At 38.2% G+C, this 26,268-nt stretch overlaps 1 protein-coding gene across 1 annotated transcript in view; it reads right to left on the bottom strand.

The window, feature by feature from the left end:
* Positions 1 to 569: 569 nt before the first annotated feature.
* Positions 570 to 26,268, bottom strand: part of COL4A3 (collagen type IV alpha 3 chain) — a 63,994-nt gene continuing 38,295 nt past the window's right edge. Inside the window, exons 27-52 of the mRNA XM_061452994.1 lie at positions 26,047 to 26,139; positions 24,830 to 24,934; positions 23,880 to 23,977; positions 22,371 to 22,521; positions 22,127 to 22,240; positions 21,595 to 21,762; positions 20,410 to 20,499; positions 19,666 to 19,800; positions 17,759 to 17,857; positions 16,131 to 16,220; positions 15,614 to 15,753; positions 14,450 to 14,576; positions 14,096 to 14,176; positions 13,022 to 13,120; positions 12,008 to 12,058; positions 10,853 to 11,038; positions 10,053 to 10,183; positions 9,539 to 9,611; positions 8,178 to 8,249; positions 7,947 to 8,066; positions 6,366 to 6,464; positions 5,573 to 5,785; positions 4,740 to 4,917; positions 3,600 to 3,714; positions 1,474 to 1,646; positions 570 to 1,140 (exon numbers count right to left, since the gene is read on the bottom strand). Of these exons, the coding sequence (XP_061308978.1) occupies positions 1,056 to 1,140; positions 1,474 to 1,646; positions 3,600 to 3,714; positions 4,740 to 4,917; positions 5,573 to 5,785; positions 6,366 to 6,464; positions 7,947 to 8,066; positions 8,178 to 8,249; positions 9,539 to 9,611; positions 10,053 to 10,183; positions 10,853 to 11,038; positions 12,008 to 12,058; positions 13,022 to 13,120; positions 14,096 to 14,176; positions 14,450 to 14,576; positions 15,614 to 15,753; positions 16,131 to 16,220; positions 17,759 to 17,857; positions 19,666 to 19,800; positions 20,410 to 20,499; positions 21,595 to 21,762; positions 22,127 to 22,240; positions 22,371 to 22,521; positions 23,880 to 23,977; positions 24,830 to 24,934; positions 26,047 to 26,139 (3,086 nt within the window). The 3' untranslated portion in view covers positions 570 to 1,055. The remainder of the gene's footprint in view (positions 1,141 to 1,473; positions 1,647 to 3,599; positions 3,715 to 4,739; positions 4,918 to 5,572; positions 5,786 to 6,365; positions 6,465 to 7,946; positions 8,067 to 8,177; positions 8,250 to 9,538; positions 9,612 to 10,052; positions 10,184 to 10,852; positions 11,039 to 12,007; positions 12,059 to 13,021; positions 13,121 to 14,095; positions 14,177 to 14,449; positions 14,577 to 15,613; positions 15,754 to 16,130; positions 16,221 to 17,758; positions 17,858 to 19,665; positions 19,801 to 20,409; positions 20,500 to 21,594; positions 21,763 to 22,126; positions 22,241 to 22,370; positions 22,522 to 23,879; positions 23,978 to 24,829; positions 24,935 to 26,046; positions 26,140 to 26,268) is intronic.

Genomic DNA, 26,268 nt, shown 5'->3' on the forward strand with positions numbered 1-26,268 from the left:
AAATTTTGGATGCATGCATTTAACTGAATGGAATGAATGGTCCATTTGCAGAAATTTGTGATAAATATTTCAATATAGAATATAATTTGTGATAAATTTAAGTAGGACTGTTATAAAATGTGAATAATATTATTTTTGTTATCTATAAAATAACTTGAGCCAAACAGTAGTTTTTAATTCCATCAAAATCCCAAATTATGATATGGTAAACAGTTGTTCTTCAGTAGAGACAAAAGCATGTGAGCATAACAGAGGCCAAATAGTGTCAGCTTCTGAAGAATTTAAAAGATTTCATGATCTGTGCCAAAAGCCATGGAATATAATGGAAACTTGCCAACACTTTCAATTAGTCAGCCCTTAGCCACAGTCACTGTGGAGGGCACAGCTAGTGCCTATCTCCACTGTACTGTCTGCCTAGTGTGTGGTGTACCTACTTTTCTGGCTAGTCAAGAGCCATTATTATTGCAGTGATACAAAAAAAGACTGTATTCTTGTTTGACAGTCAGAGGAAGGGTGAGGTAAGTGGGGAGATACTTGTTTATTAAACAAGAAACCAAACCAAAACAACCCAAATGAATCATTATATTTTTAAAAGTGCACTGAAAGTGTTTCCTATTGAACCCTATCTTTCATAAGTGCCAATTTTAATCTTAAATTAGACCCACTCAAACACTGAACATATGTAAGTCAATATTAGAGCATTTAGTTTGTCCTGTGGTTTGAAAAGCACATGACACAAGGCAACATTAACATCTTTCATTAAAGATCTGGTGATGCCACAGTTTTATCATGAAGATGCAGCTCAGAAATGACAATAATTCAGCAGAAGCCCCTGCAGACTGCCATTACAAGCCTTCTCCATCAAAGTGCTTTGCATTTGCCAAAGACAAAAGTCCAAAAGTCAAACTGTTGCCCTACCTCAACACAGTGCTGCACTGGCAATTTATAATTTCTTTCCAGGTGCAGTTGGACTATAATAAATTATAGCTCTTCTGAGTTAGGCAAATCTTTGTAATAAAAACAGAGTTTCATGTTCAATCAAGAGTGGCCACTGTTTAGACTGGTCTCTTCATGCAGACCTGACATCGGCTGATAATATTTTCTAGTTCTCCTGCTTTCAAAGTCTGTGGCAGAGGTTTCCTAAATTAAAGAAAAGAAACATTTACTTAAAAAAAAAAAAACAACCCCAAGTGAACAATCAAAAAGCAACCGAACACCAAAACACCAACAAACAAAAAACCAAATAAGGAGAGATGATGAAACGTGGGATAGAGAATTCTTGACAACACTGAAATCCTTGCCTCACTTAACGCATCTTCGTGTTACAGAATGACTCAGAACCTGACAAAGAGGGATGTCTAAACTGAGGGAAATTAGTAGCGGAACCCCTACATGTTTTGCAGACAGTTATTATCTCCTTGGACACTTGCAGCATGGATGCGATGCATGTGGATGCAGCAAAATACAGTTTACCTGAACATTCTTCTTGGATTTAACGATGCCAACCAGAAACTGTAGGAATTTGTATAGTAGTTGCACGTCCCCCTGCCATGGCACTCTATGAATGGAATGGCTCTAAATTCTTCCAAACAAGATCCAGGAGATGCCAATGCTTGGCCAGAAGCTTCTGAGCCGGCACTTGTGTACTGTAACCACCAACACATTTTTTATGAGATCTGGTCTGTCAGATTTTAGTAAACTGCAGGTAAAAAAAAAAATCTCTTTCTAAAACATACCATATGTTCTGCGGTATATCTTGGACAAAACAAAATGAACACAGATTAATTTTATTAAACTTATAATGAAGCACAGAAGCTTTATGAAAATTCAAGCAGTTATGGCATTTCCTAAGTGCCTGCAAAGACCTTTCTCTGCTCCGTGAAAAGGCATGATACTAACCAGTACAAAGACTAGAATTTATCTGGCTTCTGTCCACTTGAGTACTAAAGTAAGCCAAATGCCCTGTTTTGAGTGTGTTCACCTTTTTGGTTGCATTGATTACTTCTCCAAACCCTAAAAGCAAAGACGGCATTTTCCTTCTTTGATCACAGAATCATAGAATAGTTAGGGTTGGAAAGGACCTTAAAATTGTCTAGTTCCAACCCCCTGTGCCATGGGCAGGGACACCTCCCACTAAATCATATCACCCAAGGCTCTGTCCAGCCTGGCCCTGAATACTGCCAGGGATGGAGCATTCACAACTTGCCTGGGCAACACAATTCCAGTGCCTCACCATGCTTACAGTAAAGAACTTCTTCCTTATATCCAGTCTAAACTTCCCCTGTGTAAATTTTGACCTGTTACCCCTTGTCCTGTCACTACAGTCCCTAATGAAGAGTCCCTCCCCAGCATCCCTATAGGCCCCCTTCAGATACTGGAAGGCTGCTATGAGGTCTCCACACAGCTTTCTCTTCTCCAGGCTGAACAGCCCCAACTTCCTCAGCCTGTCTTCATATGGGAGGTGCTCCAGTCCCCTGATCATCCTCGTGGCCCTCCTCTGGACTTGTTCCAACAGTTCCATGTCCTTTTTATGTTGAGGGTACCAGAACTGCACACAATACTCCAGGTGAGGTCTCACGAGAACAGAGTAGAGGGATCATGCTCTGCTAGTCATGCTCCTTTTGATGCAGCCCAGGATATGGTTGGCTTTCTGGGCTGCAAGCGCACACTGCTGGCTCATGTTAAGTTTCTCATTGACCAACACCCCCAAGGCCTTCTCCTCAGGGCTGCTCTTTGATGTTGGTCAATGCTTGTAGAAATAGCTCTAAAATAATTTACAACAGTAGAAAATTGGCTAGAAAATAACATTTAGGTTTGCTGATACTGGAAAGAAGCAAATTATTTTAACCAGATGCTGTAAAAATTCTCTCATTTTTTTCGAAGTTTACTATTATTACTACTTAGGGCCAAATCCCAGGAGAGACAACACTTTTCACACTAGACCTGAAAGGACTTTAAAGCAGAAAGCAGGAGGGTTTAATTCTCTCTTTTACTCTCATTTGCTGGCAGGCATGGATAACAAAGATGAAGTGCTACATTCCCTACTATAGATACACCCTTATTCCCATAATGAGTTCTCAGTTTGCAGTCACATTATGAACTTTCTTCACTTGTATCTTGTTGTGGCACCAAAATTGCTGAGGTGGTTTTTCAAAACAGCATTCTGTATTTGTTTTCATTTTAGCTTTCTGTGGAGTTCATCCCCAAGATATGATTTATAAAAGAATGGCCTGGCATGGAAATGTGTCAGTTATTTCTGTGTATTTGTGTTTAGGACGAGTTTGACCACTCCACTTCCTTAACCCCTTTCTTAGATTTCAGCATGACCATGCAGTTACTTTTGTTAGACTAAAATCCTGTGGTTCTCTTTTCATCTTTTTCCCTTTTTTCTCCTGCCACCTATTTTCGAGGTCAGATTAGAATAGATTTTCATATGTTTCTGGCACTGAATAAGAGCTAATAAAATGATTCTCTACTTGGCAAAGGAAAAAAAAATCCAACCAACCAATTATTAAGAAGCAAATGAGGTGTGAGAAGATGAAAATGGCAATGAAAGCAAGATGAGGTAAAATTAATAATTCAAGTTTTTCTATCCTTACCATAACAAAAGAAAAACCCTTCCAGAGAGATACCCAGCCTTCTGGACATGCAGGAACTACAGTTGTTTGGCTGTGAACTGCTATTACCATTGCAGCTCCTTCACAGACAACACACCTGCAAGAAGAAAGGCACATGCATTCAGTGCAGATATGAGGGAAGACATGAAAGCAGACAAAAATTGTATCTTCTAGGATAGTAGCTACCTAATGGCAGGGCTTAGTATAAATGTTGCAACTCACAGATTTTCCTGTTCAGTAAACAGATAAGTAAATTGAAGGCAATCCAAATACTGTGCTTTGCAATTGCTTTACAGTCTCTACTATTAACACCAGACAAAAACTTGTAGAAAATGGGAATTAGTCCCACAACATTTGAGCTTCCCGATTTTGCCTTTACTGAAGTAACAAGCTAAATTTACCTTCTTCTTGTGCTCACTACTATAGGTTACTACAGTTTAGATCAAAGTTCTGTACCTTTGTTTGCTAAGATCAGAAAAAATAATCTTTATTTCCTAGAAAAACTACTAGATTGCAACAACTGGGTAGGGCAGGCTAGAAGACAGAGTCCAAAGCTTGCCTTCCCATGTTTGATTTTGGTACACTTGGTCTTTCATGCTTTTAGAGCTTTTCCTCTTGAGATGCTCTTCATCCTTCTTAGCTGTTCTAAAGCAACTAAAAAGAGACACATTTGCACAAGGGTATTTCATTTCAGAGAACCTTCAGCCCCAATTTACAATGCTCTTCACCAATTACAGTAAACATGACACATAACTGAAGGCAGAACATGATTCATACTGCATTCTAAATAATGAAACTGTCTTTATTTCATTTTAGTCTTCCTCCAATTACAACAATAGATTTTGACAAAAATCATCACTATCAGTAGGCTTGTGTGCCATCTTCTCAAGTCAGCTATGCATATTAATCCCTGTGGCAGACCCTAGCTTTACTTTAATCTAACCTTTCTTAGAGTACCACTGAATGCGTGACATAATCAGGTGAGTAATCAAAAATCAAGTGGTTAAAAACAGCGCTTGTATTGGCTGAGATGGGCAGGCTTGCCTAAGATTTGCCATTCAGAACAGTTTATGATGTCTCTGTGGTTACAAGCCAGAACAGCTAAAATTCTTCCACTCTTACCTGCTTATATGGGGCTCTAGTGCCCTGCCAGAAATTGGTGCCATGTCTACTGGCATTACTGTTGCAGTTGAGAGCCAGTATGAGTAGTCATTGCGAGAAGCAAAACTGCAAACATCATTGGTGTTACAGAATAAGAATGGCATGGTGGTAAATCTCTGCAAGCAGCTACCAGCTGTTCCTGAAAGACAAAAGAGGAGTGTTTTGTGACAGGTAGGATATTACATTTAGTGCAGCGAACAGAAGACACATGTGATGGTATACAGTCTACAGTGAGAAATAAAACTGTTGGTAACTATAAAGAGAGAAGTGTCTGTATAGTGGAATTATCTGAAAGCAAAATGTTTATGGTATATATAAAAAATAAAGGCTAAGAACAAAATATGTTAAAACAATAATATATTCTTGAACAGTATTGGTCCTTGATGCAGTAACAGGGATTCGGCTGCTTAAACAAAAGCTTCTGGTGCTGTTTTTGACACCCTAAAGCATCCCATTTGGTCTCCAAAAAGGCAAGATTCTCTCTGAGACCTCGTGTGATTACTGTCAGACCCGTGCAGATGTTGTGAACATTTATACTAGACATCTGTCCATAAGTAACTGAATTCCTCCTCAGAAATATCTAGGGACAGCAAAAAGGGAATATAGGAGTGCAGGAAAGAATGTTGTATTTCAAGCCATGATCCCTGAATTGACTCAGAGCAGCGGACCACTCTGGAGACTGATGGTTGAAACCAGTGTGCAACTCGGACACTTAGTGTGAGTTTGGTTGCATGACAACTTAGCATGATGGGACTCTAAAGAACATGATCTGAAACTTTTTACCAATACAGTACCAAGATCTTGTCCGTGTGCTCGTTCATTTCCTTGTACAAAAAGCAGTGAATAACCAACATAGAGCTGCGATGTCCCATGTGGGCATGAAGGAATCCTTGTTGATTGACTATGCCGGGTAAAGATAAAACCTCTTCTTGTTGGACCAGCAATGATAGTACCTGGTGATCCAGGTAACCCCTGTAGACCTGGAAAGCCAACCAGTCCAGGCTGTCCTGTGAAGGGGAAAGAAATAAGACTACAAATATTATAATTTTATTTGAAATTTTAGTTCATTTGAATTATTGGAACTACTTGAAAACTAACAAAAAATTATCAGTAAGAAGACACAACTTGTAAATTGGTCATATTTATTGCTAGATGTATTAACTCTGTCAGACCTAGTTCGGGTAGCTTTACATTGCATAGCTTCATCAAATAGCAACATATTTTAAAGAACCATGGCCATTTTTAGAAAAAAAAATTGTATAAACATTTTATGGTGACTAAATATTTAATTGTATTTTGATGTCAATAAAAGGCACACTGACACCTAGGGATTTCAGATGGATAAATAAATATGATTAATTAGAGAGGAGCACAGTTAAAGCATATTTTTTTAAATTACTATTCCAGTTGTGGACATGCGTCTGTTAAAAGCTAAGAATGTGCTTGCATGTGCTTGTGGCCCTAAAGTGACTGTAAATGTTACAGAATCTCAATACATCAAAAAGAAAGGATTTACAGAAATCAGGAATACAGTTTATCTGTAAATTCAGGAGCAGCAGTCAAACACAGATGTCTGCCTTCCTGTACCTCTTTCTCCTGGAAATCCCCTGTCTCCTTTTGGACCAGGCAGTCCTGGTTGACCTGGATGACCAAATCTTCCTGGTAGACCTTTTACTCCTTTAGGTCCTAATTGTAATCAAGAAAAAAAACAGGATCATATAGCCTTAGATATTCTAGATTGTAATAACTGTTAATGAATAAAGTTAAAATCCTCATGTAAATGTAGCTGTGTTAGAATAAAAACAGCATGAATTTGCTAAGTTTTGAGACTGTAGCATTACTGTCACTATATTTTCTATCAGAAAGATTACAAGGAAATATTGACTGTATTTCAGAAAAATAGTATTCTCATAAGAAATGTTTTCAGAAACCAAAGCAAACAGCTTTTTCTTTTAGCATGTGTCATGCAATATAGGTATTTAAACGATACAGTAACAGGCCATAATTGTAGAATCATAGACTCATAGAATGGTTAAGAGTTGGAAGAGACCTTAAAGGTCACCCAGGTTCACTCCCCCTGCCATGGGCAATTCCACTAGACCAGGTTGTACAAAGCTGAGTCCAGCCTGGCCTTGAACATTGCCAGGGATTTGGCAGCCACGGCTTCTCTGGACAGCCTGTTACAGTGCCTCACCATCCTCACAGTAAAGAACTTCTATCTTAATTTACCCTCTTTCAATTTAAAACCATTACCTGTTGTCCTGTCCCTATACTGAACTTGTGCAAAGTCCCTTTCCAGCTTTCTTTAGGTACTGGAAGGATGCTATAAGGTCTCCCCAGAGCCTCCTCCTCTCCTGGCTGATCAAGCCCAACTCTCTCAGTCTTCCTTCATAGGAGAGGTTCTCCAGCCCTCTTATCTTTGTGGCCCTCCTCTCGACTCACTCCAATAGGTTCATATTATATGGACCATGGTTTGTGATTCTATAAACATTGCAGCTTCTCTGTAAAACAATTTTAAGGCAAGTATAAAAGAGCAATTCTTTAGTGCCTGCTTTGTTATGCTAGAGGCAACTGTCATTCTGGATTGGGGCATGCCTTCTGGTAAGCCTGCTTCCTGGAGGAGTTCCTTTCCTGTGGTGGAAAGCTGTGGTGGCCAGGCACCCACTGCATATTCCCCTCATCCTACCTTCACTTTGCTTTCCCATTCCTCACATCCATGGCAGGCTTCACTTCCAGTGCCAGTGAAGAAGTAGCCAGCTTCTGCTTTCCCTTTTCCCATCCCCAGAGTATGGTGGACACAATAACTTTGTAGCACATCTAGAGTACTTCTATTATGCATGGTAATTTCCCCGTGCATAATGGCATCCTGAGCATGTTTCTGGTTGTATTAAAATGGTGAAAGTTTTGATCCAAGTTTACTTTTTATTCCATTACTTTGCTTAGGCTCATGTTGAGGGAGAAACTTACTCGCTGACTGCGAGGTTGGAGGGCAGATGGAAAGGACAGATTATAAATACAAGGTTGTTAACAAGGTACAAAGCTGTTTTTAAATATGGAGAGGTATTTTTAAAGATGCATCCGTTTCCTATGCAGAAGCGTGTTTTCCCACCAACCCAAACTGTTCCACTAAGCAGCACAAATGTGTACAGAGATAAAAGTATAAACCACCTGGAAGTCCAGGAATCCCTTGAATTCCTTGGTCACCTAGTGTTCCTGGTATTCCTGGCAGTCCAGGAGGACCCTTGCTTCCTGGGATGGAGAATATTTTCCCAGGGACTCCAGGTGAACCTAGCAACAAAAACATAATGAAGAGCTTTGCTTTGTATTAAAAGAAAGCAAACAATCTACAAAACAAATCAACCTAAGTCAGCTGGTATTAGAATGAGAATGATTGGTTACCATGCTGGCCCTTTGGTCCCCTTGGCCCTTCTGCACCTTGTGGTCCAGGGGGTCCCCGATTACCCTTTTCTCCTAAAAAGGAAGATTGAAGATATGTCTGTTCATTTAAGATGTCGAAATCACTGCCGAAGTTTCAGACTCTTATTAAGGAGTCCTGCATGATCCATTCAAACTTCCCAAAGAGTAACACAGCCTGTAGACTCATTTGAAATGCGGAAGTGGACTTCTACATCTCTGTCATTACTGTAGAATTTATAGTCCAAGTGCACTCAGTTTATAAGATGTTTCCTAGTCTATATAATGGCTGGTTCCACAAACCTGACTTAAAATCTCAACTTTAGACTATGCCCCTTTTATCTTAGGTGTTTTTGTCACTGAGTTTGCAGGTCAAGTGTTGCCTTCAGTGATGCTGTGCAGTTCAACTTCTTTTAAGTCCTACTGTCAGTTATGCTGATGGCTGTTAGGAGGGTCATATAGTTTTGCAAGTGTTGGAAGCTTAATAAGCATTTCTTTTCGTTGTGCAAAACATGAGGTTACATTCAGATTTTTTCAGATCACTATTTCTGTCATCAAGCATTTTGACTGACTATGACATTAAATTAGAACTTTTTGCTTAAGAAAAGCATAATTACTGTCTGTACGGTGACTTCTCAGATTACAACAAATTTAAAATACACAATAATTAACATTGAGCACAAAGCAGTAGGCTAAGCAGGTAATGACAATTCTTTGTCTCTGTAAATCGTGCAATTGAAAAATGAGAATACTGGAGCGATGTAGACCTGTATTAGATTTAAATCACTGGAAAAAAACTAAATTAAAAGGAATTTTAGCCACCTACTGATCCAAATGTCAGGAATACGGAATTAATGAAGCCAATACATTTAACAGTTCATTTCCTGATAAACTGGTAAATTAAATTGTAATTGGGACTATTCTTATGGCAAACAGAGGACCCAGTGCTCTGTGTTCTAATTATGATTAAATGCTCTTGAGTTCTATAGCTAGGAGGTTGCCAAAAGCATCTAGCAGAGGTATGGCATTTCTAATTAGCAGAGTCAGTCCCAAAGTCCTTATACATTACTAGTCACTAAGGACAAACTTGTTTTGACTTTGCCTGGAATGGAGGCTATTGCAGTTTCAGCCCTTTCTCACTTAACATCAGTTTGGATATACCCATAGCATCTAACACAAAAAAAAATGCTCTCATAGTGAACGCTTTCTCTTATAGCTGACCTATACCCTGCTGTTGATGCAGCAAACTCTAGGATGAGGTACTGTAACACAAATACTATTATAACACAACATGTAAACAATTTTTTTTTAGGACTCAGAAGTGTATGTAGAGAGTATGCATATACCTTTTACACCTGGGAATCCAAGGAATCCTGGGGCCCCTCTAGCGCCAGGATAACCTGATCGACCTTCTATTCCCTGAAAATCAGATAACGCCAATAATAAACAAGAAGCAGACTCTGCAGGCTATGATATATGTTTTGTTCAGAATATTCAAAGTATTATGTTCACAGAATATGCTACAACTAGAATTATCTGCTTCATTTGTGAGCATGTTATAAATAATAATTTAATTGTTAATATTACTCTGTAATACAGAATGGCTAGGGAAATATCATGCCAGAAATTCATGATAATTTCCTTCTGGTCCGCTTAACTCCATATAAACTACTTTTCATAACCATTTTAATATCTTTCAGCTATCACAAAGGGTTTGGGGGAGGATGAGGGGTTTTTTTTTGTTTGTTTTGGTTTATTGTTTGTTTGGTGGTGTTTATTTTAGATTGCCCTGGGTGTTATTTTCATGGTAAGAACAAATTAACAATGGACTAAGAAATAAGCAATATTCCTTTCACTGACTTTTGGACCTGGAGGACCAATGTCACCAGCTGGGCCTGTTGGCCCTGGTATGCCATCTGCGCCTCTAACTCCTTTGCTTCCTTTCATGCTGAGAGTAGAAAGACCAGGAGGCCCTGGAAAACCAGGAGCACCTGTACAGAAACATCAGAGTAAGTAAAGACTACTGCCAACAGCAACAGCATTTCACATACATTACATACAATGCAGTACAACACTCAACAACTGTATAATGGCACTCATGTTTACCACCTCAGTGATTACCAAGGGAATATACCCATTAAGAAAAAAAAAACAAAAAAAGGCCACTCATTTTTCCCAGCCTGCTAATTTAATCTGAAATCAGAGCTGAGTTCTTGCAGTACTCTATAGCAGTACCGCTTTTGGAGTAACCTGCAGTTGTAGTTATGCCTGTAATCATTGAATCACAGAGTCATTTAGGTTGCAAGAGACCTTTAAGATTATCGTGTCCAGCCATAAACCTAACACTGCCAAGTCTACCACTAAGTGCCATATTCACTTTTTGGATCTCAGCTGCCCTACAGACTACATGGACAGAAAGCAAAATAATGAAAATCGAGTGGACTGCAAAGCTTGGTGTTATTTTCATTTACATCACACTGCATAGACCATCATGGTGTTTCCAATGATAACACTACGTTAATTGGTAAAGAAACTGCATATTTAATTATGAATTTCTCTCGAGGAAAGACCCCCTTCCACCTTAAGTTCTGGACAGGCTGAATTCTACTTGCAATTATCAGTATATCATCTCAGATAAATAAGGGGTTATAACAACACACCTGGTCTTCCATTTGCACCAGCAATACCTCTGTTCCCTTTCTGACCGGTAATTGCCATGCCTGTTGAGCCTTGAAATCCAGGTAACCCCACTAAGCCAGGTGGTCCAACAGGTCCTTGGTCACCCTGATGACCTTTCATACCTGGTGGCCCAGGAAAACCAGGCAGTCCCATGTCCCCTTTGATTCCTGCAAAGAGTAAGTATTACATTTGGTGAGAGGTGTCAAGATGATCTGACAACATACAATATTTACTGTACTGCAAAGGTGGGAATTCAGCCTTTGGTTTTAATATGGAGAAGTCCTCAAAGCCACCTTGCTACTGTAAGGCAAAATGGTTGTGAGAAGACAGGACTCACAGCAAGATAGTACACACCACTCTTTTTTCTCAAAAAAAACCCCTCCATTTCAGAAATTGCTCATACAAGAGAATAAACTTGGGAGGAAGGTAAAAAGACCACAGCAGGGAATATTTCTTGATGTATAAGTAGAAGAAATGCTTCTTTGAACATCAGAACTGGCAAATCCTTTTAAACTACACTTCAATTAAAAGCATCAATGTGAGTACCACAAAATAAGAGACTACCTTAAAAGGATATTTTTGTAAGGCTGATCTTCAAGTGCAAAATCTATATATGGAGGATATGAAGATTTATTCTTTTTTAAGTAAAGCAAATCACTGCAATTCAACTAGTACTAGAAATATATGCAAAACCTAAAAAATGGGAAGAGTCCCCTCAACTTTCATCAATATAAAAAGCAAGATGAACAAATTTAAATTGCAGTTGATGCAGCTTTCTTATAGTATGCTTAACATTCAGCAGCATCATCTGTTTTCATTAGGACATCCTCTGTTAATCAAATTATATTTCAAAATAAAATTTCAAAAGCTCTAGAATGTTTTACATTCACAAAACCATAGAAGTTTGCTTCTTCATTTCCCTTTTATAATAGTCTTAACTTTTATATATAACACCAAATATAACCAAATATAACACCCAATCATTGATCAGAAGCACAGAATTACTCTTTGTTTTCTCTGACACTCTTAGTGCCATTCCAAGCATCCAAAAGCAGGAGGTAGCTTAAAGATGATGATGATGATGATGATTCTGGTATGTAAAAATTAAGATTTTGCTTTCTGCAAAGATAACTTACCTCTCCGACCAGGAATACCTCGAAGGCCAGGGATTCCTCTCCCTGGTGCTCCTATAAAATATTAGGTCACATTATGCTCAAAGTCCTGAATAATTGTTAGAAAACATCATCGTTATCTAATATTTTACACATTTCTTCAGAATTCACTGCATCAAGATGTAGATTTTAGTTATAGATAAAATATAATTTAAATTATTATTTCCATTTCTTCTATACAGAAATAGAAATTAAATTTGTTTTTCTTCATAGTAGAAACTCTTCAGTCAATCACATTTGAAGTACATTCTGCAATAATAAGTTTTGTCTATTTTCAGAGGAAAAAAAAGAAGAAAAATCTGCATTTGAGTTAGTTACTAAGAAAAATAGAAGAAATGTAAATACTAAAAAAAAGAAAATACGTTAACAGTGATTACTTCACACATACTGTGTACTATGCCTGCCTCCTCAGTACCCTCTTTATACTAATATGGAATTATTATCACTGTAAAATATGAAAACACTTTCTGTCGGGATTCAGTGGAGGACTAAATCTATCTGTAGACATTGATGACATCAGGAGTGACATTTAAATGACGGAATGAAAGGGTTTACAATCCAAAGGCTAGGTCATGGAAACCTTCACCATTCATGCAAGTAAACACTGTGATGCCTTTTATGTTATTTCCATGTAAGAGAGGAGACTCCTTTAAAAGCATTTTGGTTCTTTTCTTTCAGATTAAACATGTAAGTACTATTAACAGCAATACTTTGGCTCTTGCAGACATTAACATTATTAGGTGACGTTATGACAAATCGCATAATAGAGCAGTGACATATGCATTTGGGTTGTTGACAGCATATAAAAGTTCCTAGGAAAAAACCTGTGAATTATGTGAAAGTGAAAACCCTTCTACTTATAAACTTATCTGTGGCTCCACAGAAGCTCCATATTAATCCTTCTCAATTAATTCATGTCAGTTTAACTAGGGAAAAAAACAACTGTAAACCAGAATGAAAGTATTTCACTGGTGTTACCTGGTTCTCCCTTTACTCCTGGGGGACCAGGCATACCATCCTGACCTTGATTACCTCTTTCACCTACAGGTCCATTTTTTCCAGGCTCTCCAATGGCACCTGTGAATTACAATGGACCACAATATCATTTTCACTACTATTATTTTGCATTTCAAAGGGAGAAGATATGAGTCCCCTTTATTAAGATTTAGTTAGTTCAGCTACTTCAGATAGATATAACTGTGTTGGTATTTAAACATTTGTAAAGAGTAGCACATAATTTTTATTGAACTCACTAGACTTAAATGGATTTAATACCCCCGCTATTTTCACAGGCAATGGCTTTGTCTTTCAAAGACATTTTAGGACTCTTCCTTTGACTTAACCCACCCTAACTGGAATCCGTAGAGGCAGTGTGGTTTCTCTCCCAGGCTTTATTACAAATTCAAGTTTTTCTAAACAGGGAGTAGATTCTGATCTTTGCTAACTCTGTTGGTAAGTCAGTGCAAGTTCACTGAAGGCTACAAAACCACAATATTGTAATTCTGATTCAGATCTCCAAATGTAAGAGCATCCAATGTTCTTTTTGAAGACAATGACTGGCGCTCACTTTATTAAAATCTGCAGTGCATAACTGTTGCATTTTACACACTCCCCTTTAGGTACATTTTGAATAGTTTAAACTTTTCTGTTGCTTTAACAAGCAACTATAACTCTGTCCCCTCCTTCCATTTCATTTTGTTCTCCTCATCTAGCTACATCTTATTTTAACGTTCCTTCCTTACAATTGTGTGGAGATCACATCTTGAGACCACCTGATTAAAAAAAATAAATAAGTAGAAAAGAAGGTGAAGTTTATAGTAGTGAAATAAAATTAAAACCTGTTGCCTCAGCTGAACTCGTAACATTGAAAACTGTCTGCTGAAGACCTTCACTGCAACCAGAGAAGGTAAACAAAGCCTTGAACTAACATAAACAGAGACTGCAACTGCATCAGTTACATTCTAAAAAGCTCAAAAGAACATCAACTGCCTCGTTCCAAAGAAAATAAAAAAAACAGGGGCAGTGATCTGGGAGAGATGCACTACACCATACCTGGAGGGCCTCTAATACCCTGTTGGCCTGGGCGGCCCTGCTGTCCTTTAACACCAGTATTTCCAGGAGGGCCAAGCTTTCCTGTAGGAAGAGTGTGGGAGAGGAGAAAAAGGCATTATCACTAGATCCAGATTCAGTCTGAGAATTTTGCTATCATTTATGCTTCAGACTGCTGCAAAAGATCTCTAGCTGATGTAAGGCAGTATGGCTGCACTGACTACAAAGGAGCTCTTAAAGTTTATAGCAGTTGAATATAAATATGCCAAAGCATAGGCACTTTGTGTAGCTTACTGACAAATTATCTTCTTTTAAAGGTATGTTAACATCTCACCAGCCCGCCAAAACAAAACATACCTGGGATTCCTGCACCTCCAGTTTCCCCTCTGGTCCCATGTGGTCCTGGTATTCCTTTATGTCCTGGATGACCTTGGGATCCTTTTTCCCCTTTGCTGCCCAAAACTCCTGGGGGCCCTGGATTTCCCTGGGAAATAGCAGTTGCACACAAACAGGTGAAGAATCATATTACATTAAATACATTAGATTCCATATTTGAACAATAGAAAAAATCACATGTAATTTTACAGGTTAACTATGTGTAATCATAGTTCACTATGATTTTCAGACAAAAATCAAAGTAGACTAACATGAAGTCTTGTCATAATACCACTGATCTTTTAAACATAGCTAGAAGATCTTTAACCTGTACAAACCAGCTTCAGTCTTGAGATGTTTTCGCTGGCACACAGACTTCCCTTCAATTTTATTTTAACAGCTCCTCTTTGATCCAAATATGCATTCCTTATATGATATGCAGCTATACAAAATACTGAATTGCATATTTTTCCTTAATTCCTACTGATTTTCATGACAGTAACATTGTCCTACCCAGTTAATACAGAAAATAAACAGCTAATTTAGACAGATTACAGGAGTTATAGTTTAGTTTACAACCTCAGCAATGTACTTTAGATAAATTCATATGTAAAATGACTCCTAGTTGTTAACCAGAATATGTGGAGTAAAACTGTAATCAGTTGACCTAAAAAATATTGTTTATTTCTTAGCAATATATATTGGTAAGAAGAAAAAAACCAATTCATCTTAGTAATGATATTACTAGTCTGTCAAAACCCAATAGTACAATTTTAGATTACAAAACTTTTGTATTTGCTAAGATTATGTTTTTTTATACTTTTTAATGTACAAGTATTCCTACTGCTGACCGTTTAAGTGCAAGTCCTTGTTCTTGCTGGATTAGCAGCTTTTACGTAAGCAAAGTTATTTGTAAACATGGACCGCCTTGCAAACATGAAATTCTTGCACCAAGAAAAAAATGAAATATAACAAACTCAAAAAATTTCTCACAAGTAATGACACAATAGAATTTTCATATTTCTTATCACTAACAAATCATCTACTTCTGCAAGTTCTGCAGCTCTTGCTTACATGTTCTTGTGTTGCTATAGTCAAAGACTCTGCTTATTGCCTAATATGACAGTATTTCCATTGCCTTTATACCTTTGGACCAGGTTCTCCTGGAGGCCCAGCAGATGGGTACCCAGGATCTCCTTTGTCACCTGTAAAGCCATCACAGCCTGGTGGACCAGGGTCTCCTGATGGTCCTGGAAAGCCTGGAGATCCTTTCTGTCCTTTTGCACCTGGAAAAATAGATACTGATACCATTCTTAAAAGGATCATAACTGCATACCTCATCTTGTGTTTAGTGAACTACTGCTTATATATTCAAATATTAATTCTTCATTAAAGTAATTTACATAGCCAGGGATTTTATTTCTAAACACATTTAAAAGAGGTTCTTACATGTAATAATATATACATTAAGGTAGTTATATTTCATTTACAGAGAGGGGCAGGTGCACTCTGCAAGTCAAGCAAATGCTGGGGTGGTAAGATTATAGGTACTGCAAAGAATAAACCCCAAGGTTGTGTAGTGCTTTTACAGTAACTGCTCAGATCTTTGCAAATGCTTCTATACAGCTCTATGAATTTGCAATAGGGCTTGACAGAAAATGACCTGGAAATCCCATGTCCCCTTTGTTTCCTGGTCCACCTGGGATTCCTGGTTCTCCAGTAACCCCTGGAAGACCCATAAATCCTTTGACACCTGCAAGATGAAGAAAAAAGTGTCATCTACACGTTTGCTTCAGACAGTGGCTGGCTGGCAGAGCTTTCATGAATACAGAATCCTGTACTGCACGCCTTGTGATATTATTTCATAAATCAACATGCAGCCTCTTGCCCCCTGACACAGATAAAATTATCATTATTGTTGTCAAAAAGTCAAGGAAATAACAAGCATCTTATGTATCGACACTAAAATTAAGGTTTGTGACCACAGCACTTAGGGGCAGCAACAAAAACATACTTTTGCAAATTTTAATCAAGATCATGAACTTGTATTTACAGAGTGGACCCTCCTTTCATTGAACCCCTGGGTTCAGTCTGGTTCCTGCGCATGTCAGAAGCACATTATTATATTATGAATCACATTACTCATTATGCACGTCTCATGACTAGTATATTCATGAGCTTTTTCTTATATGGCTTAGGCACCTTTCCCCCCACTCACTTATCTTTAGCTTAATTTAGCTAAATTAGCTTTCAGTTTAATGACTGCAAGATCTAGTTGCATTTGGAATGTCCAGATGTATAAATTCCAGCGTAATAGCCATGCTTGAACATTTAGGCAGGTAAGGTGTTATTCATTATTCCATTAAAAGTTAGGGACTAGTGGAGCATTTTTCCTGTGCTGGCTACATTGCAATCACTGCAAAGGATATTAATGACAGAGTATAGCAGTAATGTTATAAGGTTGTATAGCATGGATAATTGCAATTGTGAAAAGAGCCATTTAGATTACAAGTTTAAATTACTCCTGTTACTATTTTTATGTATTATAGTATAATATGATTTTCGAGGAATAGGTTATCTCAAAGAATCAAAAATACAGAATACAGAGAAATAAAAATGTTTTATTAGCATTAATTTGAGAGATGCACTGTCTCTCAAGGACCAACATGTATCATTATGTGTGCGGTTATGGGAATGGCAGAGAAAACCTTAGTCATAACTTAGGTAGTTTTATAATTTATGCAGGTACTTTTTAAACCTGCCTTTCACTGAACATCTGGTGATGTTCAAAATAAAGTTCTGGTAACTTTCAAAATATAAGCCCAACATCCAGGCTTTGAAAATGGAAATAAAATCCACTCAAAATTAAAAAAAAAAAAAAGCTTCTAAAATATTTTTGTAACTGTAATATTCCTATTTTAGAATTCTTACTTTTCTTTGCAATATTGGGCAGTTCAACTTCACTTTTATAAATACCAATTTTTATTCACTGGTCTTATCAGCTTTTAGAGTTTGAAGTCTTCATTATTCAGGATTTAATACTGTTTTCTATTTCTCATCCCCAAAAATGGTCTATATTTGGAACAAAACAAAGAATTATTTGGTGGTAGCTGCTATGACTTTCGAATAGCAGCTTTTGAAATTGCTGGTTTAGAATTCTCAGAAAAGTTTCAAAGTTAATACAGAGAATGTAGTGCTGCTGCTGGAGCCGAGTTAAGTTCTAAGCACTGAGGTAATATTATCTTTACTGTCCATGTGATATTGTTAATTTTCAATATACATATTCCATACCTGGTAGACCAGGTATTCCTTCAGATCCATCAAGACCTGGGGGACCCTGCACACCAGCATCTCCTTTTTCTCCTTTTAGACCCATTCTTCCATGAACTCCTAAAACAAAGTTTCATTTTAAAAAATACTACATAACATCTTAGACTACAAAGTTTTATAAAATTTATAAAATTTATAAAATTTAAAGTATAACTCTTAGAGCTAATTAGGTGGAGCATAGGATTTTCACTCTGTGAATACACATAAGCAAGAAACAAGCTCACAGTTAATGCCTCTGTATTTTTCATATGGAGACAAAAGGAAGTTTTCTGAAAGGTTACATAAGAAAATGTGTACACAAAAGACCAGACAACATTAGTTTAGCATGTACAACTCATAGACAATATATATTAGTATTGCAGACAATATTTTGCAATATTGTAAAAAATATTCTTCTGGCAATTAAGTATTTCTGAGCATACTCAACTTCTTTGAAATCCAGCATCTAGTTGGTAAGCACACCCATTTCTGTGCTCATGGGCTACTAAATGTATAAACACTTGAATGCATAGTGTATGTATATAAGCCTTCTAGTACTACTGACATATTATTACTGGTTTAACATTACAATAGTAGGTTTTCAAGGAATATGGATTTGTTGAAGTGAAAATATATATTCAGTGTATTATTGAACTATCCCATAAATAAAAAGGCAGTTACAGTGTTCAGTAATACTAATTTCAAAGCCAGGCGAATACTCTCAGCAGTACAGTCAGTTTCTTCCATGTTATAGAGTTCATAGAATCATAGAATCAGAATGGTTAGGCTTGGAAAGGACCTTAAGGACCTGCCACAGGCAGGGATCACCTCCCACTAAACCTGTAGCTGTGCCTGGGATTGCTCCGACCCAGATATAGGACCTTGCACTTCTCATGGTTAAAATTCATGAGGTTGGCATCAGCCCACCTCACAAGCATGTCAAGGTCCCTCTGGATGGCATTCCTTCCCTACAGCGTATCAACCAAACCACACAGCTTGGTGTCATCAGCAAACTTGCTGAGGGCGCACTCAATCCCACTGTCCGTGTCAGTGACGAAGATGTTAAACAAGACCAGTCCCAACACTGATCCCTGAGGGACACCACTCGTTACTGTTCTCCAGCTGCACATTGAGCCATTGACCACAACTCTTTGTGTGTGGCCATCCAGCCAGTTCTTTATCCACCGAGTGGTCCATCCATCAAATTGATGTCTCTCCAATTTAGAGACAAGGTTGTCATGCAGGACAGTGTCGAATGCTTTGTGCAAGTCCAGGTAGATGACATCAACTGATCTACCCCTGTCCATCAGGTTTATGGCCCCATCATAGAAGGCCACCAAATTGGTCAGGCAGGATTTCCCCTTAGTGAAGCCATGCTGGCTGTCACCAAGCACCTTGTTGATTTTCATGTGCCTTAGCATGCCTTCCAGGAGAATCTGCTCCAAGATTTTGCCAGGCACAGAGGTGAGACTGACTGGTCTGTAATTCCCCGGGTCATCCATTTTCCCCTTCTTGAAAATGGGGGTTATATTTCCCTTTTTCCAGTCATCGGGAACTTCACTTGACTGCTATGATTTTTCAAATATGATGGCCAGCGGCTTCCCAACTTCATTCACCAGCTCCTTCAGGATGCGTGGATGGATTTCATCAGGACCCATGGACTTGTGCACGTTCAGGTTTTTAAGATGGTCTCGAACCAGATCCTCTCCTACAGTGGGCCCAAGGTCTTCATTCTCACAGTCCCTGCATCTGCCTTCCAAGACTTGGGTGGTGTGGTCAGAGCTTTTGCCAGTGAGGACCGAGGCAAAGAAGTCATTCAGAACCTAATGGAACTGTAACATAGGTGACAACCCTAATTAGTTTTGAATTACAGATCAATGAATGTGTACCTTTTAAACCTCGTTCTCCTTTATTCCCAATATTAACCAAGGTCTCAGATGGTCCAGGAAAACCTTTATCACCTTGTTCGCCTTTTGCTCCAAGAAATCCTTTTCTTCCCTTTAGTCCTGGGAAGCCAGAAGAACCTACAAGAAAATATAATTAAATTTTCTAAAGAAACCTAGCTGGATGCTAGCATAAGTGAAGCAATGAAACTCCTGTCTTCAAGGGCAGCTACATATGCAAATATACATCCCCACTGTACATTCTAATTACTCCAGTGATTGGTGTCATTGAGAAGCCTAAACAAGCTTATTAATTACTCCAATCATCAATAAAATAAATACGACCACAGATTATGGCAAGAAACAGTAATTATTTCTTATACTGAATATATGTATAATCTTATATCTGTTGAATATATAATACTGATATTAGATGAATGGGATGCAAAAAAAATAAAGCAAAAAAGCTCTCTGCTCTTTATTTATCAGATTACCAGCCACTTTTACACATACCAAAGAAATAGAAAAGGTGGCAATTCAAAACTGCTGAAAAAATTAAATAATGTAGTAATTCAGCCTGCAGACTGCATATATACAGAAGCCAAAGACTTACCAAGACTCAAAGAAATTCTAGGATGACACGTGTACTCAAGCACGAAACCATACATCAAGAAGAATCACAAGACTAACTTTAGCATGGAAGTTTCTATAATCTAAATAATAATGAAGGCAAATGCTAAGGCCACTTGCCTCTAATACCCGGGTTGCCTGGTCTTCCAATAATGCCAGGGGGTCCAGGAATTCCTAATAGGCCCATTATACCTGGCTCTCCCCTTGAGCCTGTGGAATTGAAGCAACAGCAACATATTTGCTAGTATTTGATCAGTAAAACAGAACATTACTTCAGAAAACTACACATCTGCCTATCATTTAAATATTTAATTGCTTATATTTTCTTATATATATTGATCTCTGAAGCATGCTGTCCAAGCCAGCTTTCCAGTCGTTAACCACATGAACAGCATTTATACACACAGTAAACTCCAGACTACCTTAGATTAGTAGCTGCAACAGCTTCTATCAATGAATGGAATAACTGTTAGGGAGGACAATATATCTGAGATACCCACACAGGGATGGGAGATCTGTTATGGGTTGTATGGGAAAGACATTCCTTTCTGGCTCAGGAGTTGAAGACCAGCTAGGACGTGACAACTCCCCTCAAATGACATCAGGAGTGTCTGCTTGCATGACTGAGTCAAGTGGTGCATGTTTATCATTTAGTTTATAGCTTTATAAAAAATTATGTACCATCTCCTTCCTACAGAATAATGAAGGATTTGATACTAATGAAGAATCTGTGAGAGATAGGGAGCATTACATAATAGATTTTATTCTACAAATCAAATCTGAACACATATCTGAAAAACAGACAAACAAACCAACCAACCAATCCCTACAGGAATTAACTGCATTATTTAAAGTTAGCTCTAATTAAGGTGACAGAGTTTGATCTGACTTAACTCTGTCAGCCTCAAGATCTGAACTTTCTTTTTAAGAAAAAAAAGACAGCATTAACAAGCTATTTGTTTGAAAATGGATGCTGAGAAAGAACTAAATACCCTTCCATTATGCTGGGGAGTTGCTTTGAATGTCAATCATTTAATTTCCTACTGCAAGGACATTATTGTACAACAACCAGTGTAAGGTACCCATCTATTCTCAGAAGACCTACAGAAAAATCAGTACTGTGTCATAACAGCTTCAAGATATGCTCGTCATTTAAGGAATGATGATTTGTTTTATAGATAGATCTTAATATATACGAAAGCTGTTGATGGAAAAATATGTTGGCATATTCATTTTGGAAAAGCATGACAGACATTTTTGCAGAGACTGAATTTCTATGTCAAAACGTACTTGGGAAATCCTTACCTGGCACACCAGAGATTCCTGGCCTTCCAGACTGTCCCTTGGGGCCAGGTAATCCTGTATTTCCATGAAGACCTATTAATCCAGGTTCCCCAGGCAGTCCGTAGATTCCTGGGATACTCAAGCCAGGAGGACCTGGTTTTCCTTTGGAGCCTTGCGAACCTCTTCCTCCTAGGAAAAACGAGTGATGGTGTAGTATGGTACAACTGTCTGAAAACTAAGCCTTCACCTCTATCTTGCCATCATAAGCATGAAACTCTTGTTGAACTCCGTATGTTTGAAGGCTAAACATTAGATCTGTAAGACAACATACATGTTCAGGAAATATAGGAGAGTTGTGGGTTGTTTGGGCTTTCTTAAAGGGCTGTTTTCTTCCCATCTGAGGGAAGCACATCTCTTATGGGCTCACGTTTTTTCACATACTATCCTATAACCAATATCTAGGAACAGCTTCAGCTCCCTCAGGCTATTGGAAAGCAGAAACAAACCCCAGACCCACCCAGGTGAATTGCACAGTTGATTCAGAAGGTCCTACCTTGTGGGCCTGTAGCTCCCCGGCCACCTGGCAAACCTGGCAGGCCAATAAGACATTCAGCAGGTTTCCCTGGAAAACCTGGATCTCCAGGAACTCCAGGTGAGCCACGCTCTCCTAAAAGAGAGGAAATTGGATTCACAATCATTTAACTAGAAGTTTCAGACTTTGAGTGAGCATTGTTTTACTTGGTTTCCCTTTCCTTAAACAACTTGCTGTGCTCCTTGAGCTTGTTTGACAACAGTACCTCTTAGGCCATCATCACCATCATGTCCGGCACGCCCTGGTAGGCCTGGAAGTCCTGGAAATCCAGCATCACCTTTTAAGCCAGGAATGCCATGACTTCCTGGTGAACCCAGTCTACCTGGCTCTCCAGGAATAACCATGCCTGGGTCACCCTGCAACACAGAGAGAAATCCACTATGTTTTGCATGTCTGCCAAAATATTTCTCCACTGTGTGATCAGTTAACTTCTTTTATTAGGGTAATTTTCACCATTCCCTGGGGATCTTCCACATTATAACTTTTAATAGCTCCAGTTCAGGAGACTGCTGGATGTTCCTTATAGACCAGCTGCAGGTTCCATACCAGAGTAATTCCTCTAGACAGCTATTGAACTCTGACTCCAAACTCTAAGAAATTGCTACTAAGCAATGCAAGATACTTTTCTCCATTTGGCCTTTACTGCATTGTTGATGCTTGCTGTAGCTGTGAAAAGCTTTGGATCTATATCTGAAAATTTGGCTTAAGTTTGTGGAAACATAACTTTTCCTTTATTTTTATATGATAGTCATATTTTTATCAAAGCATTTATTTAAATAATCAAGGTCAACACCCAGATCTGTCTCAGAATACTCAAAGTCAGTTACTGGTATTTTTTTAATCATTCTTCTGACCATTGTTTTCAATGAAGACTGTTTTTATTGCAAATGTCCCATGTCTATTCCCTGAATCAAAAGTTTGAATTAGTTTATTTGGCTGACTAATCTGCTGGTTGCTTTGAGTACCAGCAAATCAGTATGTCCATAAAGCAGGTCACTAGAGCTGAGCTTATGCCTGTCAGTGATGATACACTTGGACCACAAAGGCCACTCCATATCCAGCTGTTCTGTGACATCAAATACAGATTAAATAATAATTAAAAAAACATAAAATCCACAACCTCAAACCACACACTTCGCCATGTCAAATGACATTTGAGGATGCACACAAAAAAGAAATGCCATATCTTCAAAACACTTAGGTGCTACCATTTTTTTTTCAAATTTGAATCCTGATTACACAGTAGTCAATAATCCTATGTTTACATATGCCATCAGTAGAGTAGCTTCGGTTAATCAGCGAGAGTGGCTGCAGTATTACTTCCAACCTACTTCCTTTATGTTTCAATTCAGTGGAGCACTTAAATTAAATGCATGCATAATTGTCACCTCCATCAATTATGTGCTTAATTGCAATTTCTGAATAGCCATCTTTTCAGAAGCTATGGCGTTGCTTTTTTCTGTGAGGAATGTAATATTCTCCTAAAAACTGAGTACCGAAGCATCCCCAACACTTGGACCTCTGAAGTCCAGTATCTGAATTTAAAATTTTGGCTTGAGCCCCGTTTTATATAAAGAATTTAATTTCATAGCTTGTGCGTCACTGGTCAAGAAACATAAAAGCTCCTGTATTCCTTACACTTAATTTATTTGCTCAGTGTCACATTTAATGAATGGGACCTATGGAAAAGTCTGTACTATGTTTCTAACCAAACCTTTTCTCCTTGTTGTCCTAGGTTTCCAGCTCGGCCTGTATCTCCAATCTTTCCTTCACAACCCGGTGACCCTTTGCCTCCTGCAAGTCCTTTATCTCCTGCAAAAGGAATTAAATGGCAGTACAGATGCTGTAGTTATCACCTTATTTTACAAATGGATATTCGTATGGATGCAGTTACAAGCCTCTTACACTAAAGTAGCTGACATGAGCTGAGGACAGCATCCTGATTTCAGAGTTGATATGACACACTGCATCTTGTTCTTTACGTACTCACTCAACATTGACTATAACACTTGGTTACTTGTTTCAAATCAGTTATGTAGGATTTTTTTAAGTGAAGCTGTTCTGATGTCAGTTCCCTACTGTTTTCTTTAACAAGCAGCTTGTAGTAGTGTCAGCATCAGAGCTTTTTTTTTTTTTCCCCGTTCTTTTCTTCCCCCATCCTGACAGGATTCTGAGAATTTTTTAATACTACTGATGTCCAAAGAGGGGTATGACTTTGCATGAGAAATGGCCAAACTCTCAGCATTATAAATGCTTTCTGCTACCTGCACATTAGAGCAGGTATTGCATTGTACAGAACCAAAATTAAAGAACAGAAACAGCTCTTTGTAACACATATCCAGGTAAAGAGAATCCACGTGAAGTAAGTTGGCCCTCAGATGAGCTGCACCTGTTTGGGCTGTATTCCAGGAAACATCGATGTCTTAAAATATTTTCCTCCTGCCAGCTTTGATACTTGATTCTCTGAAATACTTTGAAATATTTCAAACTTCCAATTTATAAGCTTCAAAGCAGTAAATCGCAAGAGGGCTAAAAACACTTGTCTGTCTGACTAATAATTATTGAATTTTAGTTTATTTAAATGTTGATTGCTTTTAATGTGGACTAAAACCAAAAGTAAATGTTTCCCATTTTTGCCTTTTGTTTTTTGTTTTTTTTTTTTACCTTTTGGACCTGGGTTTCCTGGAAACCCAAGTCCTGGGAAGCCTGTGTCACCTGTTGGCCCTGGATGTCCTGGATCACCTGGCTGACCTCTTGCTCCAGCCTTACCTGTACAAAAAAAGTAAGTGAACTGTAATGTACCTTACCACAGAACATCAGCTTGTAAGATTAGGTGGTTTATAGTTTATCGTTATCAATTAGGATACCACTCTAGATTGTATTAGAACTTAGACACTAGTTCTCCTCCACAGCAAGTTTTTACAGTTAAAATGCTAATTGTGTTCACAGTATCAAAGCAGGGATGAGTGGGTGAGTTAAGTTTTTATGCAATCTGACCAAATTCCAGACTTCTAAGAACAACTACTTGCAAATACAAATTTTCCACTTGTTGAGAAGATACAAACACATATTACAGGGGTAAGGCTTGGAAAAGAAACCACTGTAAGAACAGAAGCTACCATAAAGCTGCCAAGAATTTTTCTTGTGCTATCCATGGCAGCTTTAAGGACTATTGTTCTACAAAATCAAAACAAAGATGCTTTATGGTTAGCCTGAATGTCAGTTAGTGTCCTTCAGTGCATTAAAAAACTTCTGCAAAATCTAAAATCATCAGCAAACAATAAAATCTCACCTAGAAGCCAAGCCCAAAACCCACCCCAAAAAGGAAACTCACATTCTTAACATCATAGAGCAATGGTTAGCAACAGTCACGTCAAAAAGGAAGCAGGAAACTTCATACAGCTACTTTTTTGATTGTGCCCATGCAAAGCATGAGAAGGAGCAAGGGGTTCAGGACAATTAAAAGTACTTTAACCTAATTTTGTTCATTCTGTTTTGAAGGTTGCAGCAGTCCCAGCATATTTTAGGATATACTTTTGTCAAAATTATGCCAAAGGTGTCCTTCTGGATACACAAGCTGCAGCATATGCTCCAGATGTTTCTGGTTCCTGGAGGAACCAAGTCATAGCATAGGACTTCTTGGAATCTCTACCATACTGCACACCAGGGACATAGCCCTGTGTGCCCTTCCTATTCACATCCATCTCCCTTAGTTTTCTTGAAAGGGAATGTTACAACTAATTTCATAGTTTCTGTAACCCATAACTCCTTTTAATAGTTATTTCAAAGTAACACTAACAGTTTTATCTGGCCAGAGCAGGGAAACAAATCCCCATCAGATTATCTCTGAGTTTTAGTGTATTAGGTGCATATGTACTTACCAGGCACTCCTGGGGGTCCAGGTAAACCACCTGGTCCCTGAGGTCCTGGCAGCCCAGGTAATGGTGCTATCCTAGTAGCCTCTCCTTTCAGACCTTCAGCAAATATATAATCAAGATTACAAGATTTATAGTTTGGCAGTATGAAATCTTTAACATTCAAAATTATTAGCGATCAATCTACTTGGTTAAAATGCAGACATCTTAAGTTTTCGTATTTCTGAA

Source organism: Pezoporus flaviventris, unplaced genomic scaffold (genome assembly GCF_033815535.1).
Source record: "Pezoporus flaviventris isolate CSIRO_AGI_PZ_B2104156 unplaced genomic scaffold, CSIRO_AGI_Pfla_v1 ptg000013l, whole genome shotgun sequence".
Taxonomy (NCBI): Eukaryota; Metazoa; Chordata; class Aves; order Psittaciformes; family Psittacidae; genus Pezoporus; species Pezoporus flaviventris.